The sequence below is a fragment of the Myotis nattereri genome, assembly GCF_964212035.1.
Source record: "Myotis nattereri genome assembly, chromosome: 9".
Lineage (NCBI taxonomy): Eukaryota > Metazoa > Chordata > Mammalia > Chiroptera > Vespertilionidae > Myotis > Myotis nattereri.
This window is the reverse complement of record NC_138084.1, coordinates 2,033,218-2,051,222: the sequence shown is the minus strand read 5'-3', so window position 1 is coordinate 2,051,222 and position 18,005 is coordinate 2,033,218. Positions and strand designations below refer to the sequence as shown.

The following is an 18,005-nucleotide window of genomic DNA, read 5'->3' as shown; positions in this document are numbered from 1 at the left end:
GTACCGTTATTTTCCTGGGCCTGGCGTCCACCGCCGCCTCCCCGGGCAGAGTTTGTTTTACCTGGAAGAGAAATGGATCCGCTCTGTGAGACGCGGCTCTGCCCCAGTGCCACCTGGTCCATGTCCCTGAGGCCACCCCACCTCCGTGGCAGCATCTCATGCCCTGGAGCCCCCATGCAGCACACCGCACCCCCAGCGCTCCCCTGAAACTCCAGGGACCCCGTAGACACAGGGGCGCAGACACCGGGTGGGCACTCCGTCCCCGGAAAAGCCATGAGCACGGAGTCTGTGCTGCCGTCCGGCTCCCGGAGGGCTCGGCCTGCGCAGTGCGGCCACCGGAGGGCAGGCGGCGCAGGCCTCCCAGGGCAGCTGGATGCCCACCCGGCCCCAGAGCCCTCGCTCAGCCTCCCCCTCCCCTCCCCCTGCTGATGGGGAACCGGGTGTGGTCCCCCAGCCCAGCTGCCTGCCTTGGGGGGCAGCAGAGGCTGTCGCCCTCTGCTGGCTGGTTCCAGTCCCTGCAGAAGGTGGAGTCCTCCCTGCTCCCAGCCAGTGCCCAGGGAGCCAGCCCAGCCCACCCTTCCCATTGCACAGTCCCTGCCAGGCCTGGAGAGGCCCTCGGCCGGATGGAGCCGAGCTGGACGGGGAGCCGGGAGGGCTCCCCACTGATGCGTGTGGCTCCGGGGTCCCTGTGCCTGTGTCACCGTTTACCCTGCAGACAGGTTGCGGGAGTTCACGCCCCCGAGACCTCTGAAGAGACAGCCCAGCAGAAAGGCTTTTGCTCAGAGCTGGAGACGTGCCCTTTGTTTCCTTGGGAGGGAAACTGAGGCACGGGGAGGACGAGGGCCGTTCTCTTGGTCTGTGGGCCTCGTGCTGTCCACGCTGGTGACGTGCAGCACCCAGGTCCAAGCTGTCCTCTCTCCGCCCTCCCTCCCTGGCCCTGATCTGACCTCGACCTCCTGCTCCTGTCCCAGGGCTGGGAAGGGGCGGCGCCCACGGCGCAGTGAGTGGACGGGAATGAATGATGCTCGAACCCCTAACCGCAGAGGCCACCCGGGCTCTGCTGGGAGTGCCATCCTGGGATGGGCCAGCACCGGCCGGGTCCTCCTGCTGCCCAGGGGCACCTGGTCTCGGGGCCTGGTCCCAGCCCTTCCTTTCCTCTGACTCGTCGTGGTGTTTCTTTCTTTTTTTTTTTTTTAATATATTTTATTGATTTTTTACAGAGAGGAAGGGAGAGGAATAGAGAGTTAGAAACGTCGATGAGAGAGAAACATCGATCAGCTGCCTCCTGCACATCTTCTACTGGGGATGTGCCCGCAGCCAAGATACATGCCCTTGACCGGAATCGAACCTGGGACCCTTCCGTCCGCAGGCGGACGCTCTATCCACTGAGCCAAACCGTTGGCCGTGGTGTTTCTAATGTGCCGTTTAATGGGTGTGTTTTTAAAAATATATATATTTTTATTGATTTCAGAGAGGAAGGGGGGAGAGAGAGGAGAAACATCAATGGCGAGAGAGCATCACCTGCCTCCTGCACGGCCCACACAGGGATGGAGCCACGACGCGGGCACGTGCCCACGGGAACCGAATGGTGACCTCCTGGCTCATAGGCCGGACTCTGTGGCCTCTCCAGGCAGAATGCCAACCCGCGTCTCCCCTGTTGAAGCCGGGGGTGCGGCGCAGCGACCTCGGGGAGAGAGGGGGTGTGTCCAGCTGGGCCTGGTCCCGGTGGTGACGGTCAGCATCCAGGCGGCCATTCTGAAGCGTCTGTGGAGATGGCGTGGGGGGCCCTGCTAGCGCCCCTCCTGCCCACACCTGGAGCACCCCGCGCGGATGCCCCGCCCAGCAAGGGGGCTGTCCCTCTCCCGCCCCCGCCTGTCTAGGATGGACACCTGCGCGCTTCTGCCCCGGTGGCAGCCCACTCGGCCCCGACCCCCGGGAGGCCTGGGGTGTTGGCTGGGCCGGGTCCGGGGTCCTGCGCGGGACAGTCCCCCGCAGGGCCCCCCCCCCCCCCACACACACACACAGGAAGCGCAGAGCGAGGCGGGGCCGGGGCGGGAGGGAGGCGCCGCGGCTGTTACAGCACACAGGCGATTGTTGGGTGGCGGCGGGCGGGAGGGCGCCCCTCGGAGGCTGGGGCTCCGGACAGAGGCCTGCGCCTGGGCGGACGGAGTCCTGCGGGCCTTCAGGTGGCGGTCTGCCCCTGGCGGGCGGCGGCAGGTGCGGGCGGCAGGTGCGGGCGGGCGGGGCGGGCGGCAGGTGCGGGCGGCAGGTGCGGGCGGCAGGTGCGGGCGGGCGGGGCGGGCGGCAGGTGCGGGCGGCGGCAGGTGCGGGCGGCAGGTGCGGGCGGGCGGGCGGGCGGCAGGTGCGGGCGGGCGGGCGGCAGGTGCGGGCGGGCGGCGGCAGGTGCGGGCGGCAGGTGCGGGCGGGCGGGCGGCAGGTGCGGGCGGCAGGTGCGGGCGGCTGTCAGGTGGTTCTTAGCGGCTCTGCTTGGGCTCGAAGTTTCCAGCGTCTCTTTAAACTCTTCCAGAATCTCCTTTCAGACATTGTTTCCTGGGAGAGAAGATGTCCTGGTGCAAGACCGGCACCTGCTTGACCATCAGAAGCTCCGCGCTGGCCGCGGTGCTCAGAGCCCGTGGTGAGAGGGCGGCGCCTGCTGCCTGGGCGCGGGGAACGGGAGGGGCGCGGGGACGGGAGGGGCGCGGGGGACGGGAGGGGCGCGGGGGACGGGAGGGGCGCGGGGACGGGAGGGGCGCGGGGCGCGGGGGGCGCGGGGCGCGGGGGGGGGGGGCGGGCGCTGGGGGAGGGGCGCGGGGAGGAGCCCGGGGAGGGGCGCGGGGCGCGGCCATGGGGCACAGTGCGCTGTGCGGAGGACTGGAGGGCGCTCCCCGCAATCACAATGGCGTCTGCGGGGCGGATCCGCAGGGCTTGCCCCTCATTTTCCGTGATGAGCCTGGGTCTTTCTGGATCTGAAAAGGAATGAAATCGCCTCTGAAGGGAACATCGGTCGTGATCAAGACTTGGTTACGGGCGATGGATTCCTTTTTGAGCACAATCACTTTTTAAAAAGTGACACACACACGGGTTAAAGTTTAAGTTTCAAACCAGCTCAAATATAGCTGGTGGCTGGTGTGGCTCAGGGTTTGAGCGTGGACCTAGGAACCAGGAGGTCCTGGCACAATCCCATCAGGGCACAGGCCTGGGCTGTGGGCTCCATCCCCAGAGGGGGGCGTGCAGGAGGCAGCCGATCCCCGATTCTCTCTCGTCACTGATGTTTCTCTCTCCCTCCCTCTCCCTGCCTCTCCGAGATCATACAAATATATTAAATAAATGTAAATGACTGGCAACCGCAGGGGCAGGGCCGTGGGTGGTCATAACCTTGTTCTGTGTTTTCGTCGTGTTTTCTAAACTGGCGCAGCCATGGGGAACGTTGACTGGAAGGGGGTAGGGGAGGGTCTGGTGTCCACGTGGGGCCAGGAGGCCAGCCCAGGCCCCGGGAGGCGGTACTGGAGTGGGGAGGGGAGAGGCGGCTGGGACCCGGGCCTGCTGGGGCCTTGCCAGCCCTGCTCCGTGAGTGGGGAGCGAGGGGCTGCTTCAGAGGAGCCCCATGGAGCAGGCCACGCCCGCCAGGAACAGGGAGGGGGTGCGGAGCGTGGGGGTCAGGTGTGTGAGGCCGGAGCTCACCATGGGCCTCCCTCCCCCAGCCTGGCCCAATCCAGTGGCCACGGGAAAGGTCCTCCTGCCCAGCCACTGCCCACAGCAGCCAGGGGTGGCTCAGCCCGGCAGGCCCGGCCCCGGGTGTGGGGAGCCAGCTGCCTGGCCACACGCAGAGCCTGTGAGCTCCGCGCCCGGGGCCACGCTGGCAGATCGGCGGCGGGTGGAGGCCTCACTGGGCACAGACGCCCGTCCGTCTTCCCCGCAGCCCTGTTGGGGCCCCAGGACGCCATGAGCGTGCCCATCATCTGCGACTTCGGCTCCGGCTCCAGCAAGGTGGGCTTCGCGGGGGCAAAGGTGCCCCTGGCCGTCTTCCCCACCGTCCTCGGCAAGTTCCGGCACCTCGAAGACGTGAGTGACAGCAGGCGCCCTGCCTGGGTGCTGGGTGCTGGGTGCTGGGTGCTGAGCCGGCCCTCCCGCGGGGCTGGCCTGTGGAGCCCTCTGAGCAGGTGGGGCCGAGGTCAGCCGGGGGAGCGAGGGGGGACGAAGGCGAGGGCTGGCCCCCCATGCTGTCTGCTTCAGCAGGTCTGTGGCGTAGGCCTCCCCGATCCCCCAGAGCCAGGGCTGCGCTGGCAGCACCGGATCCCACAGGGACCCTTGGCAGCCCCGCAGGGACCATGGGGAGGATCTGCAAGTAGCTGGTTCCTTCTCCCAGAGAGCAGCCGGGAGGCCCCTCCCGCCAGCGCCCCGAATGCGGAGGCCGGTGCCTGCCCCCCACACGGTCCCCTCGCCCCCCTCTCCTTCTTGGCGGGTCCCCCACCAGATGTGGTCGGGACGCGTGTCCACGCAGTGGCAGCAGCAGTCCCATCCCCTGGGGGTCACTGGCTGACACCTCTCAGGGGTATTATTTGGAAACGGGGTGCAGGCTTGCGAGGCCACAGAACCAGCGTGACCGGGAGCCATGCCGACAGCGGTCATGCACGCAGGGGGGGCGCAGGTGGTCCCCCCCCACTCCCTCCCCCCCACGCCTGTCCCCGCCTTCCCAGGACCTGATGGTGGGGCTGGACAAGAAAGTCTGGTTCATCGGCGACGAGGTTCAGGAGCAACGAAAGAAACTCAACCTGGTGTACCCCCTCTCGCGGGCCACGGTCACCAACTGGGACCACATGGAGAAGGTAGGCGCGGCCCATGGCCTCGGGGGAGGGAGGTCCCCGCGGCACCCAGCTCCCTGGGCGTCTCCAGCGCCCGGCCCTGCCCACACCTGGGTCTCGGCCTCCAGCAGCACATGCCTGTGGTTTAAGCCGCCCGCTCTGCGGGGCTTGGTGATGTGGCTGCAGGACACGAATAGACAGGCCCCACGGACATCATCGCCACCTGGCCAACAGGAAATGGGCTCAGGAGGCCCAGGTGCCTGCCCGCCACCTGGGGGCGGAGGGTGGGGACTTCCGCGGGGCCTGACCCCGGGCGCTCCGCTGCCTCCCCCCCCCCCCAGTCCCGGGCTCCCCATGGTCTCAGGGCTGGGACTGCCCTCCAGGGACACCACCAGGCGCTTGACCCGGGCGCGTGCTCCCCGTCCTGTCAGGGTCACGTCCACAGGAGGTGCCCAGACTGTGCTCACGGCCGCCCTCCCCGTGTCCCCCCAGATCTGGCACCACACCTTCTACCAGGTGCTCCGTGCGGCCCCGGAGCAGCACCCCTTGCTGCTCACAGAGCCGCCCTCGAACCCCAAGGCCAGCAAAGAGAGGACGGCCCAGGTGAGGGCCGGGCGGGCAGGAGGCAGGCCCGGGGCGGAGGGGCCGCTGGCGCCCCTGCCGGTCACTCTCTCAGCTTCTCCCGCGAGGACTTGGACGCGCCGATGAAGAAGCAGCAGGGCCCTGCCTGGCCCCGCGTCCTGGCGCCCCCTCAGCGGCGGTCACACCGAGGGCCGCCCCGTGTCACCCTCTGGCAGGAGAGACCTCCCCCCGCCAGCTTCGCCTGCCCCAGCCCCGCCGTGTCCAGCGGCCCAAGTCCAGGCCCCTCGGCCACCTGCTCCCTCGCATTCCTGTCCCCTGGTCTCTCACATGGACAAGGTGGGGTCCAGTGTCACAGCCCTGAGGGGGGTTGCCACAGCAGGAAACGCAAGGGCCTGTCTCCCTGTCCGTCCGTCGTCCTCTGTCCCTCCTGCCCCATCCCTTCCCCCCACCCTGTCCCTCCCGCAGTCAGCACCTTCTGACCCCGCCACTCAGGGGACTGAGCGTCTGGTGTCCACTTAACACACGGCTGTCAGCTTTTTGAAATCCTCAACCAAGGAAAAAACATCAGTATGTTTTTATTGATATTAGAGCGAGAGGGAGGGAGGGAGAGAGAGAAACATTGATGTGAGAGAAACATCGATAGGCCGCCTCCCGCAGACCAGGGAGTAAACCTGCCACCTCGCCTGTGCCCTGACTGGGAATCGAACTCACAACCTCTGGGTGCACAGGGCCACGCTCCAACCAACAGAGCCAGCGGCCAGGACATGGCTTGAGCTTTTGTCGTTACCGTTATTAGGAAGCAAGCGAGTCGCCCCGAGTCTCATGTGGGGATTTGGGGGATGTGGGCTCGCCCCCCTCTCCCCAACACTCCCCCCTCCCCCAGAGCAGCAGGGACAGCGGCTTCGCGGAGGCACTGGCTCAGCATTGTCCCCCGCGCTCTGTGCCCGCAGGGCACCGGGGAGGTGTGAGCCCAGTTCACAAACTGGAAACAGCCCTGAGCGGGTGGGGCGGGGCGCCGGGCAGGGTGCCGAGGCCCTGCTCCTGGCCCCTTGTCTGCATCTCTCCGGGGAGCCAGCCCCCCGCCCCCCCCCCCGCCGCCCCCACCCCCCACCCCCGCAAGCAGGAGGCTCGCAGCAGAGAAGGTGGCCCGCCGACCGGCCTGGCTGCAGCGCCGCCCCATCCTCCCCACAGATCCTGTTCGAGACCTTCAACGTGCCCGCCCTGTACCTGGTCAACCAAGGGGTCCTGTCTCTCTTCTCCTCCGGCCTGACCACGGGTGAGTGGCCCCCGGGGACCCTGGAGCCCACCCCCACCCCCGCCCTCCGCTGCGCACCCCTCCTGGTCTAGCCCTGTGCTCCCCTCAACACTCAACCACTGAGCCACACTGGCCAGGCTTCTTCATGAATTTTTAGAGCGAGTAGAAGGAGGGGAGGGGTTCAGAGAGAGCGAGAGGAACATGGATGTGAGAGAGACGCATCGAGTGTTTGCCTCCCACATATGCCCGACCCGGGGCCAGGGGTCAAGCCTCTCACCCAGGGACTGGCCCTGGACCTGGAATGGGACCTGTGACCCTTCGGTGGGCAGACCGGCGCTCTAACCACTGAGCCACCGGCCGGCGACAGTTATGGGTTGTTGACAGCTACACGGCCCTGCATCCTCGAGGTGTAGCCCCTCGCCGGGGCCTGCTGTCCTTTGGTGACTTGCCGGGTCCCGTTTGCTGCAGCTGTGCCGGGGGTTCGGCGTGTGCGCGAGGGTGAGGGGCTGCCTTCCGTGACGCTGCCTCTCGGGGGCCTCCGTCGCCCGGTCCCAGGGTCTGGTCCATGGTCGTTTCCTGTATTTTGTCCCCGTTTTCAGGTGGTTCGGGTTGGAGGGGGGACCCGCGCCGGGTCCCAGCTTAGCCGGGCGTGGACTCATGCTGCCTTTGCTTCCTTTATTTGTTTTTTAATATATTTTTATAGCCAGTACCGGTTTAGCTCAGTGGATAAAGCTTCGGCCTGCGGACTCAAGGGTCCCCGGTTCGATTCCGGTCAAGGGCATGTACCTTGGTTGCGGCACATCCCCAGTGGGGGGCCGTGCAGGAGGCAGCTGATCCATGTTTCTCTCTCATGGGTGTTTCTGGCTCTCTATCCCTCTACCTTCCTCTCTGTAAGAAATCAATAAAATATATTTTAAAAAAAAAATAAAAAAAAAAAATAAAAAAAATATATTTTTATTGACTTCAGAGAGGAAGGGAGAGGGAGAGGGAGAGAGAGAGAGAGAGAAACACCAATGAAGAGAGAGAATCATGGACCGGCTGCCTCCTCACACCCCCCACTGGGGATCGAGCCCGCAACCCTGGCCTGTGCCCCGACCAGGAATCGAACTGTGACCTCCTGGTTCATAGGTCGACGCTCAACCCCTGAGCCACGCCGGCCGGGCCATTTTGCTTCCTTTAAACTTGAAGTTCTCGGTGACCAGACTCAACAGGTGAAAGGCCGACGACCCAGGCCCTGGGCAGCTGTGGCCGGTTCAGGAGAAGCCACGTCACACAAGGCCCCACGCCCTCCCTCCTGCGAGCAGCGGGACTCCCGTTTCCCTGCTCACCCAGATGCGTGCCTCCTCCTCGCCTGCCGCCCCCGCGCCATCCCAGGCCTTCCCGACGGTCCCTGCGCCCGCATCGCCCCGCCGGTCCCTACGGGAGGAGGGTGGAGAGCACGCCACTCTGCTCCCGCCTCCGCCTCTTCGGCAGCCGCTGCTGGGCCCTGTGTGTCCGCTTTGAGAAGGACGCCCGGACTTCCTGTCCAGCGGAGTCAGTCCTGGTCTGACCCAGAAGTCCTCCAGCCCAGCCACTCCCTCCGGGGGACAGTTTGCTCCCCAGACCCTCGGCCTTCCCCTCCCAGGACTACCCCCTTCGCCATCTCTTCCCGCCGAGCTGATGGGTGATGAGGGCTGCCATGCCCCCCACTTTACGATGCCCGTGTGCTCTCTTGCGTAGGAACAATCATTGAATCTGGAGACGGGATGACACACTTTGTGCCCATCATTGAGGGCTACCCGCTGCGCCAGTCGACCATGCAGATGGAGGTGGCAGGCCAGGACATAACCCTGTACCTCATGCAGCTGCTGTCCCAGAAGGGGAATTCTCTGGTGGGCACAGGTAGGGGCCCCGCGGTAACACCCTTTCTGGCTTGTTCAACTTACAGCCCTCAGTTCCTGACACGAAGGCTGCTTAACCATCATCCACGTTCCAGAAACAACCCATCTATGTCCAGGGACACTTAACTGATTGACGATGACAGTCATGATGATGATGGTGGTGATGGTGATGTTGATGGTGATGTTGATGGTGATGATGATGGTGATGTTGATGGTGATGATGGTGATGTTGGTGTTGATGGTGATGTTGATGGTGATGATGATGGTGATGATGGTGATGATGGTGTTGATGGTGGTAATGATGGTTGTGATGATGGTTGTGATGGTGGTGATGGTGATGATGGTGGTGATGATGGTGATGGTGATGGTGGTGGTGGTGGTGGTGATGGTGATGTTGATGGTGATGATGATGGTGATGATGGTGGTGATGATGGTGGTGTTGGTGGTGGTGATGGTTATGATGATGGTGATGATGGTGTTGGTGGTGATGATGGTGATGATGGTGGTGTTGATGGTGGTGGTGATGGTGATGGTGTTCATGATGGTGATGATGGTGTTGATGATGATGATGGTGTTGGTGGTGGTGGTGACAATGATGATGATGATGGTGGTGATGGTGGTGGTATTGGGGGTGCTGACCCTTATGATGATTTAAGGTTTGCAGAGTACTTGTCCTATACAGGTACTGGGTTGAGTAAACATCTTACATACATTTTCTCATTGCTTCCTGCCACCAGGGGGAACAATGATCTCTATGCAAGAGGAAGAGGTTTAGGAAGGTTGACTAGGACCAAGAATTGAGCCTGCAGTTGAGGTACATGCCCTTGGACAGAATCAAACCCAGGACCATTCAGTCCATGGGCCAAAGCTCTATCCACTGAGCCAAATCAACTAGGGCCTTTATCTTTATAAAAAATGTATATTTTTTGCCCTAGCTGAATTGGCTCAGTGGATAGAGTGTGGGCCTGCAGACTGAAGGGTCTTGCGTTCGATTCTGGTTAAGGGCACATGCCCAGGTTGCAGGCTCAATCCCCAGTAGGGGTTGTGCAGGAGGCAGCCAATCAGTCATTCTCATCATTGATGTTTCTATCTCTCTCTCCCTCTCCTTTCCTCTCTGAAATAAATAAAAATATATTTTAAAAAATATTTATATTTTTGCCCTAGCCAGTTTGGCTCAGTGAATAGAGCGTTGGCCTGCGGACCAAAGGGTCCCAGGTTCGATTCCAGTCAAGGGCATGTACCATGGTTGCAGGTTCCTCCCCAGCCCAGGCCCTGGTCGGGGCTCGTGCAGGAGGCAACCAATCTATGTGTTTCTTTCACATCGAAATTTCCCTCTGTCTTTCACTCTCTCTTCCACTCTCTCTAAAAGATCAATGGGAAAATATCCTCAGGTGAGGATTAACCCTCAAAAAAGTTTCTTTAAAAACGTATATTATATACATATATCCTGAATTCAGAGAGGAAGGGGGAGGGAGAGAGAGAGAAACATCAAAGAGGAGAGAGAATCATGGATCGGCTGCCTCCTGCACGCCCCACACTGGGGCTTCAGCCTGCAGCCCGGGCCTGGGCCCTGACCAGGAATCGAACTGTGATCCCCTGATTCATGGGTCGACGCTCAACCCCTGAGCCACGCTGGCCGGACATTTTTCAGACATGTCCTCCTCATTCAGGCATCACTATTCTGCTTTCTGGTCCACAAACCCAGGCCCCAGCACGCATCTCACCGAGAGGGGCTGGGATCCGAGACCAAAGTAGAAACTGTGTCCTACCGTGAGGAGTGGCTGACTTTGTGAGCCACCTCGCCTTCATCCCTCCTCCCCCGGCTCCCTCCTCCCAGGCGACCGGGAGTACATCCGGGACCTGAAAGAGAAATGCTGCTATGTGGCTTTGAACTTCGACAAGGAGAAGGCGGCAGCCCCCTTGCTGACCCGGGCATGGACGCACCAGCTGCCGGACGGCCGGGAGATCGACCTCGGGCAGGAGATGTTCCTCTGCATGGAGGTGCTTTTCCAGCCGGACCTCATAGGTGAGCGGGCGGGAGGGCGTGGTCAGGCGGGCATGGGCAGGCGGACACGGACCAGGGGACACAGACGGGCAGACGTGGACGGGTGGATGTGAACAGGCGGACGTGGACAGGTGGACACAGACAGGTGGACGCGGACAGGCAGACACGGGCGGGCGGATGCGAACAGGCGGACACGGACAGGAGGACACAGACAGGCGAACGTGGACGGGCGGATGTGAACAGGCGGACGTGGACAGGTGGACACGGACAGGCGGACACAGACGGGCGGATGTGAACAGGCGGACGTGGACAGGTGGACATGGACAGGCGGACACGGACAGGCGGACACGGACAGGTGGACACAGACAGGCGGACACGGACATGCAGATGCCGTGCCAGAGAAGGAGCAGGGGGCAGCGGGGAGAGGGCTGCGCTTTGAGTAGCAAGTGGTAGCGAGTCTGCACCCCATTCAAAAGTGCCTCCGGAGCCAGCTGTCACTTAGGAAGCACCTACTGTGTGCCCGCCGCTTTGCTGACCTTGTATGTGGGTTGCAACCTGTAACCCACCCCCCACACTCCCCCCTTTCACAGCCGCGGACTCCCACGGGGGCTGGTATTTGATTTGTCAGGTGTGACTGCGCCCCCACACGATGGCCACTCCCCCCCTCCCCCTCCCGCCCCCAGGGAGGAACAGCCTGGGCGCCCACATGCTCGCCTTCCGCAGCGTCAGCTCCTGCAGCGCCAACCAGCAGAGAGCCCTCTTCGGGAGTGTGCTGCTGTCCGGAGGCACCGGCTCCTCCCCCAGCCTGCGGGCCCGCATGCAGCGGGAGCTGTCCGCCCTGGTGTCCCCGAGGACTAAGGTGAAGGTGGGTCCTCCCGTCCCCCGCGGGGCAGGCATTTCCGGAAGCCTCTGAGGTGCCAGGTGCTGGCCCAGCGCGTGGGGCACAGCCCACAGAAGGGGCGCCCCCTGGAGCTCACCGTCCAGTGGGGGAACACGATGGGCAGAGCAAGTCCATTGTGACCCCTGACCCCTGACCCCTGACGTCAGCATCACAGGGCGATACCAGTGGAGGGGGAGGAGGGGTGGGGGCTCCTGGGAGGTGCCGGTGAGGAAATGCCTGCAGGAGTGAGGCCATGGGGGTAGCGGGAACCACACTGGGCTGAGGGAACCACGCCTGCAGGGGCCCAGAGGCTGCTGTCTGGAGGCGCTGGGAGGGGTTGGCAGGGCTGAGAGCACAGTGGGTAGAGCAGCTCAGAGTGAACGGGACCTTCTGAGCAGAGCAATGGTCGATCCAGAGCAACGGCCCGACCCAGCAGGGACCCGACCCAGCAGGGACCCGACCCAGCAGGGGCTTGGGCGCTGGTCGGCCAGCTGTCAGATGGGAGGCAGGCTGTGGATGCAGGCGGAAGTGATGCTGTGATTCGGGCGAGGGGTGCTGGTGGCCAGAGCAGGCAGCGGTCGGGGAGAGCGAGGGTGGGGTTAGCCCAGCGCCAGGCACTCGCCCAAGTCCACGGCCAGGTGGCAGGGGGGCAGCGAGGGGCAGGGGACATGGACTGTTCAACATCTGGACAGGGGGAGGAAGCCCATTCAGGAATTGGTATTTTGTGCCCCAAATTTATTTTTTTTTAATTTCTTTATGGGTTAAGGTATTACAAATATGTCCTCATCCCCCCATTAACCCCCAACCTCCCCCCCGCACTCATGCTCTCATCCCCTTGTTGTCCATGTCCATTGGTTTGGCTTATATGCCTGCAGACAAGTCCTTTGGTTGATCTCTTCCCCTTACCCCCGCCCTCCCCTACTTTCCCTCTGGGGATTGATAGTCTGATCGCTGTTTCTCTGTCTTTGGATCTGTCCCTGTTCATCAGTCTATGTTGTTCTCTATATTCCACAAATGAGTGAGATCATGTGGTATTTATCTTTCTCTGACTGGCTTATTTCGCTTAGCATAATGCTCTCCAGTTCCAGCCATGTTGTTGCAAAAGGCAAGAGTTCCTTCTTTTTTACCGCAGCATAGTATTCCATTGTGTAGATGTATCACAGTTTTCTAATCCATTCATCTGCTGATGGGCACTTAGGCTGATTCCAAATCTTAGCTATGGTGAATTGTGCTGCTATGAACATAGGGGTGCATATATCCTTTCTGATTGGCGTTTCTGTTTTCTTGGGATATAGTCCTGGAAGTAGGATCACTGGGTCAAATGGGAGTTCCATTTTTAGTTTTTTGAGGAAACTCCATACTGTTCTCCACAGTGGCTGCACCAGTCTGCATTCCCACCAGCAGCGCACGAGGGTTCCTTTTTCTCCACATCCTCGCCAGCACTTGTTGTTTGTTGATTTGTTGATGACAGCCGGTCTGACAGGTGTGAGATGGTACCGCATTGTCGTTTTGATTTGCATCTCTTGGATGATGAGTGACTTTGAGCATGTTTTCATATGTCTTTCGGCCTTCTGTATGTCCTCTTTCAAAAAATGTCTATCTAGGTTCGTTGCCCATTTTTTGACTGGATTGTTTATCTTCCTATTATTAAGTTTCATGAGTACCTTGTAAATGTTGGAGATTAAACCCTTATCAGTGATATCGTTGGCGAATATGTTCTCCCATGCAGTGGGCTTTCTTGTTATTTTGTTGATGGTTTCCTTTGTTGTGCAAAAGCTTTTTATTTTGATGTAGTCCCATTTGTTTATTTTCTCTTTAGTTTCCATTGCCCTAGGAGCAGTATCAGAGAAGAAATTCCTTCGACATATGTTTGCAATTTCACTGCCTGTGGATTCCTCTAGTATTTTTATGGTTTCCCGTCTTACGTTTAAGTCTTTTATCCATTTTGAGTTTATTTTTGTGTATGGTGTGAGTTGGTGGTCTAGTTTCATCTTTTTGCATGTATCTGTCCAATTTTCCCAACACCATTTATTGAAGAGATTGTCTTGACTCCATTTTATGCTCTTGCCTCCTTTGTCGAATATTAATTGGGCATAGTAGTTTGGGTCGATTTCTGGGTTCTCTATTCTATTCCATTGATCTATATGTCTGTTCTTGTGCCAGTACCATGATGTTTTAAGAGCAGTGGCTTTGTAATGCAGCTTGATATCTGGTATTGAGATTCCACCTACTTTGTTCTTCTTTCTCAGGATCGCTGCAGCTATTTGAGGTCTTTTTTTATTCCAGATGAATTTTTGGAGCGTTCGTTCTAGATCTGTGAAATATGCCGTTGGTATTTTAATGGGGATTGCATTGAATCTATAGATTGCTTTGGGTAATATGGACATTTTGATGATGTTGATTCTACCAATCCATGAACACGGTATGTTCTTCCATCTGTTTATGTCTTCCTCTATCTCTTTTTTCAGTGTCCTGTAGTTTTTCGCATATAAGTCTTTTATCTCCTTAGTTAAGTTTATTGCTAGGTATCTTAATTTTTTTGTTGCGATGGTAAATGGGATTGCTTTTTTAGTCTCACTTTCTGTAAGTTCACTATTGGTGTAAAGAAATGCCATAGATTTCTTGGCATTAATTTTGTATCATACTACATTGCCGAATTCATTTATTAAGTCTAATAATTTTTTGATGGAGTCTTTAGGGTTCTGTATGTACAGTATCATGTCATCTGCAAATAAGGACAGTTTTACTTCTTCTTTTCCAATCTGGATGCCTTTTATTTCTTCTTCTTGTCTGATCACAACAGGTAGTAGTTCCAGTACTATGTTGAACAGGAGTGGTGAGAGGGGGCATCCCTGTCTTGTTCCTGTTCTTAGGGGAAATGGTTTTAGTTTTTGCCCATTGAGTATGATGTTGGCTGTGGGTTTGTCATATATGGCTTTTATTATGTTGAGGTATGATCCTTCTATTCCTACCTTGCTGAGAGTTTTTATCAAGAAAGGGTGGTGGATTTTGTCAAATGCTTTTTCTGCATCAATTGATATGACTATGTGGTTATTATCTCTCAATTTGTTTATGTGATGTATCACGTTTATTGATTTTCGGATATTGTACCATCCTTGCATCCCTGGGATAAATCCTACTTGGTCATGGTGTATGATCTTTCTGATGTACTGCTGGATCCGATTTGCTAGGATTTTGTTGAGGATTTTGGCATCTATGTTCATGAGGGATATTGGCCTGTAATTCTCTTTCATTGTGTTGTCTTTGTCTGGTTTTGGTATTAGGGTGATGCTGGCTTCATAGAATGAGCTTGGAAGTGTTCCTTCCTCTTGAATTTTTTGGAATAGTCTGAGGAGGAAAGGTTTTAGTTCTTCCTTGAATGTTTGGTAAAACTCCCCTGTGAAGCCGTCTGGTCCTGGGCTTTTGTTTGCTGGAAGCTTTTTGATTACTGCTTCAATTTCTTCCATAGTTATTGGCCTATTGAGATTTTTAGATTCTTCCTGATTAAGTTTTGGAAGGTTGTATTTTTCTAGGAATATGTCCATTTCCTCCAGGTTGTCTAGTTTGTTGGAGTAGAGTTGTTCATAGTATTTTTTAACAATCCTTTGTATTTCTGTGGGGTCTGTTGTTATTTCTCCTCTTTTATTTCTGATTTTGTTTATTTGGGTCCTCTCTCTTTGTTTCTTGGTGAGCCTGGCTAGAGGTTTATCAATCTTCTTTATCCTTTCAAAGAACCAGCTCTTGGTTTTGTTGATCTTTTGTATTGTTTTTTTGGTCTCTATGTCGTTTATCTCCACTCTGATCTTTATTATTTCTTTCCTTCTGCTTACACTGGGCTTTTCTTGTTGCTCTTTTTCTAACTCTTTGAGTTGTAGGGTTAAGTAATTTATTATCATTGTTTCTTTTTTTTTTTTTTTTTTTTTTTTTTGCAGTAGGCTTGTAGAGCTATGAACTTCCCACTCAAGACTGCTTTCGCTGTGTCCCATAGGTTTTGGATTGTTGTGTTTGTTGCCATGATGTTTTTTATTTCTTCTTTGATCTCTCTGGTAACCCATTCATTGTTTAATAGCATGCTGTTTAGTCTCCATGTGTTTGATTTTTTTGGATTGTTTTTATTGTAGTTGATTTCCAGTTTTATGCCATTGGGATCTGAGAAGATGCTTGATATGATTTCTATCTTCTTGAATTTGAAGAGACTTTGCCTGTGACCCAATATATGGTCTATCTTTGAAAATGACCCATGTGCACTTGAGAAGAATGTATATTCTGTGGCTTTGGGATGAAATGTTCTGAAGATGTCAATTAATTCTATCTGATCTGGTGAGTCATTTAGGATTGATGTTTCTTTGCTGATTTTTTGTTTAGAGGATTTGTCCAATGGTGATAGTGGGGTGTTAAAGTCCCCTACTATGATTGTATTGCTGTCAATCTCTCCCTTGATCCCCTCCAGAAGTTTTCTGATGTATTTGGGTGCTCCTATATTGGGTGCGTATATGTTTATCAGAGTTATTTCTTCTTGTTGGATTGCTCCCTTTAGTATTATGAAGTGCCCTTCCTTATCTCTTTTTATGTCCTTCACTTTGAGATCTAATTTGTCAGATATAAGTATTGCTACCCCAGCTTTTTTTTCGTTTCCATTCGCCTAAAAAACCTTTTTCCATCCCTTCACCATCAGTCTGTGTGCGTCTTTTTTTCTGAGGTGGGTTTCCTGTAGACAGCAGATATATGGGTCATGTTTTCCTATCCACTCAGTTACCCTATGTCTTTTGATTGGGGCATTTAATCTATTTACATTTAAAGTTATTATTGATAGATACTTGTTTGTCGCCATTTTTATTCTTTACCCCTGTGTTCCTTCTTCGTTTCCTATTTTTTCTTTTTACAGCAGACCCTTTAGCATTTCTTGCATTGCTGGTTTGGTGGTAATAAATTCCCGTAGTCCTTTTTTGTCCGTGAAGCTCCTGATTTCACCCTCAATTTTGATTGATAGCCTTGCTAGGTACAGTATTCTTGGATTCAGATCCTTCCTTTGCATGACTTTGTATATTTCATTCCATTCCCTTCTTGCCTGATGCGTTTCTGTTGAGAAATCAGTTGCTAGCCTGATGGGGGATCCTTTGTAGGTAACTTTTTGTCTCTGGCCCCTTTGAAGATTCTTGCTTTGTCTTTAGTGTTTGCCAATTTAATTATAATGTGCCTTGGCGTTGGTGTTTGCCAATTTAATTATAATTTGCCTTGGCATTGGTCTTTTGGGGTTCATTTTGTTTGGGACTCTGTGAGCTTCTTGGATTTGTGTGAGCTTTTTCTTCCCTATATCAGGGAAGTTTTCTGTCATTATTTTTTCAAACAGGTTTTCTATTCCTTGCTCAGTTTCCTCTCCTGGCACCCCTATTATGCGGATGTTGTTTCATTTTGTGTTGTCCCAAAGTTCTCTTAGGCTCTCCTCCTGCCTTTTAATTTTTTTTTCTAGAAGCTGCTCTGCTTGGGTATTTTTTCCTACCTTGTCTTCTAGCTCACTGATGCGGTCCTCTGCTTCTTCTAATCTACTGTTGATGCTTTCTATTGAGTTTTTTATAGCAGTGATGCCATTTTTCATTTCTTCTTGGTTCTTCTTCATTTCCTCTTGGTTCTTACACATATTGTAGAATTTGTCTTCCTTTCTTTTCATCCACCTTATGACCGTTTCTCTGAATTCTTTCTCTGACAGGTTGCTTGCCTCCATTGCCTCCATTTCGTTTACTTCCTTTTCTGGTGATGCCTGTTTTTCTTTCATATGTGGGCTGTTTCTTTGTCTCCCCAGGATCTCTCTTTTCCAGGTGTTTGGTTATGTAGTTCTCTCTCTGCTTTCCGTGAGGAGGAGCAGGGCTCCTCTGAGTTCACGTATTCACACTGCTTTAGATCCAGTGTTTCTGGGTCAGTAGCCAAGTCCTGGATCCCCCCAACTTATTTCATTTTAAATATATATTTTTTTATTTCAGGGAGGAAGAGAGAGGGAGAGAGAGAGAGAGAAACATCCATGAGGAGAGGGAATCATGGATCAGCTGCCTCCTGCACGCCCCCCACTGGGTATCAAACCTGCAACCTGGGCCTGTGCCCTGACTGGGAATCGAACTGTGACCTCCTGGTCGACGCTCAACCACTGAGCCGCGCCGCCCGGGTGTGTGCCCCCCGATTTAGGATAGTATCGATTCTGGTTTCTCCTGCTCTCTGGCCTCTGACCCCGCCTTCTGCCCCCCCCGCCTCCCCCTCCAGGTGTCCACCTGCCCCTGCTCCGTGTACAGTGCCTGGATGGGCGGCTCCGTGCTGTGCTCACTCTCTACCTTCAAGGACATGTGGGTCAGCAGTGACGACTACAAGGAAGAGGGCCCCTCTGCCATCAGTAGGAAGTCCTTCTGACTGTGGCTCCAGAGCCCCATCGCTCGTCCCCGGGTGCCCATGCCCGGCTGAGCCTCAGCTTGGCCAAACCCACGCTGTGCAGAGCCACTCCACGCGGTGGCCTTCCCACCCCCAACGTCAATAAAGGGCCAGGGAGGGACGGACATGGTCTGGGCGAGGCTGGCAGGTCTGGACCGCGGGTGTGAGCTGTGAGCTTCCTGGGAGG

General features: G+C 56.2%; 1 protein-coding gene across 1 annotated transcript; it reads left to right on the top strand.

Annotated features, from left to right (window-relative positions):
• Window positions 1-3,942: 3,942 nt before the first annotated feature.
• On the top strand, window positions 3,943-17,800 carry LOC308524725 (actin, alpha cardiac muscle-like; the record flags this gene model as incomplete). Its single annotated transcript, XM_081099278.1, has 8 exons — window positions 3,943-4,062; window positions 4,698-4,826; window positions 5,295-5,405; window positions 6,576-6,660; window positions 8,359-8,520; window positions 10,357-10,545; window positions 11,208-11,389; window positions 17,657-17,800. 8 exons carry the CDS (start codon window positions 3,943-3,945, stop codon window positions 17,798-17,800), a joined length of 1,122 nt encoding a protein of 373 aa, XP_080955404.1.
• Window positions 17,801-18,005: the final 205 nt, after the last annotated feature.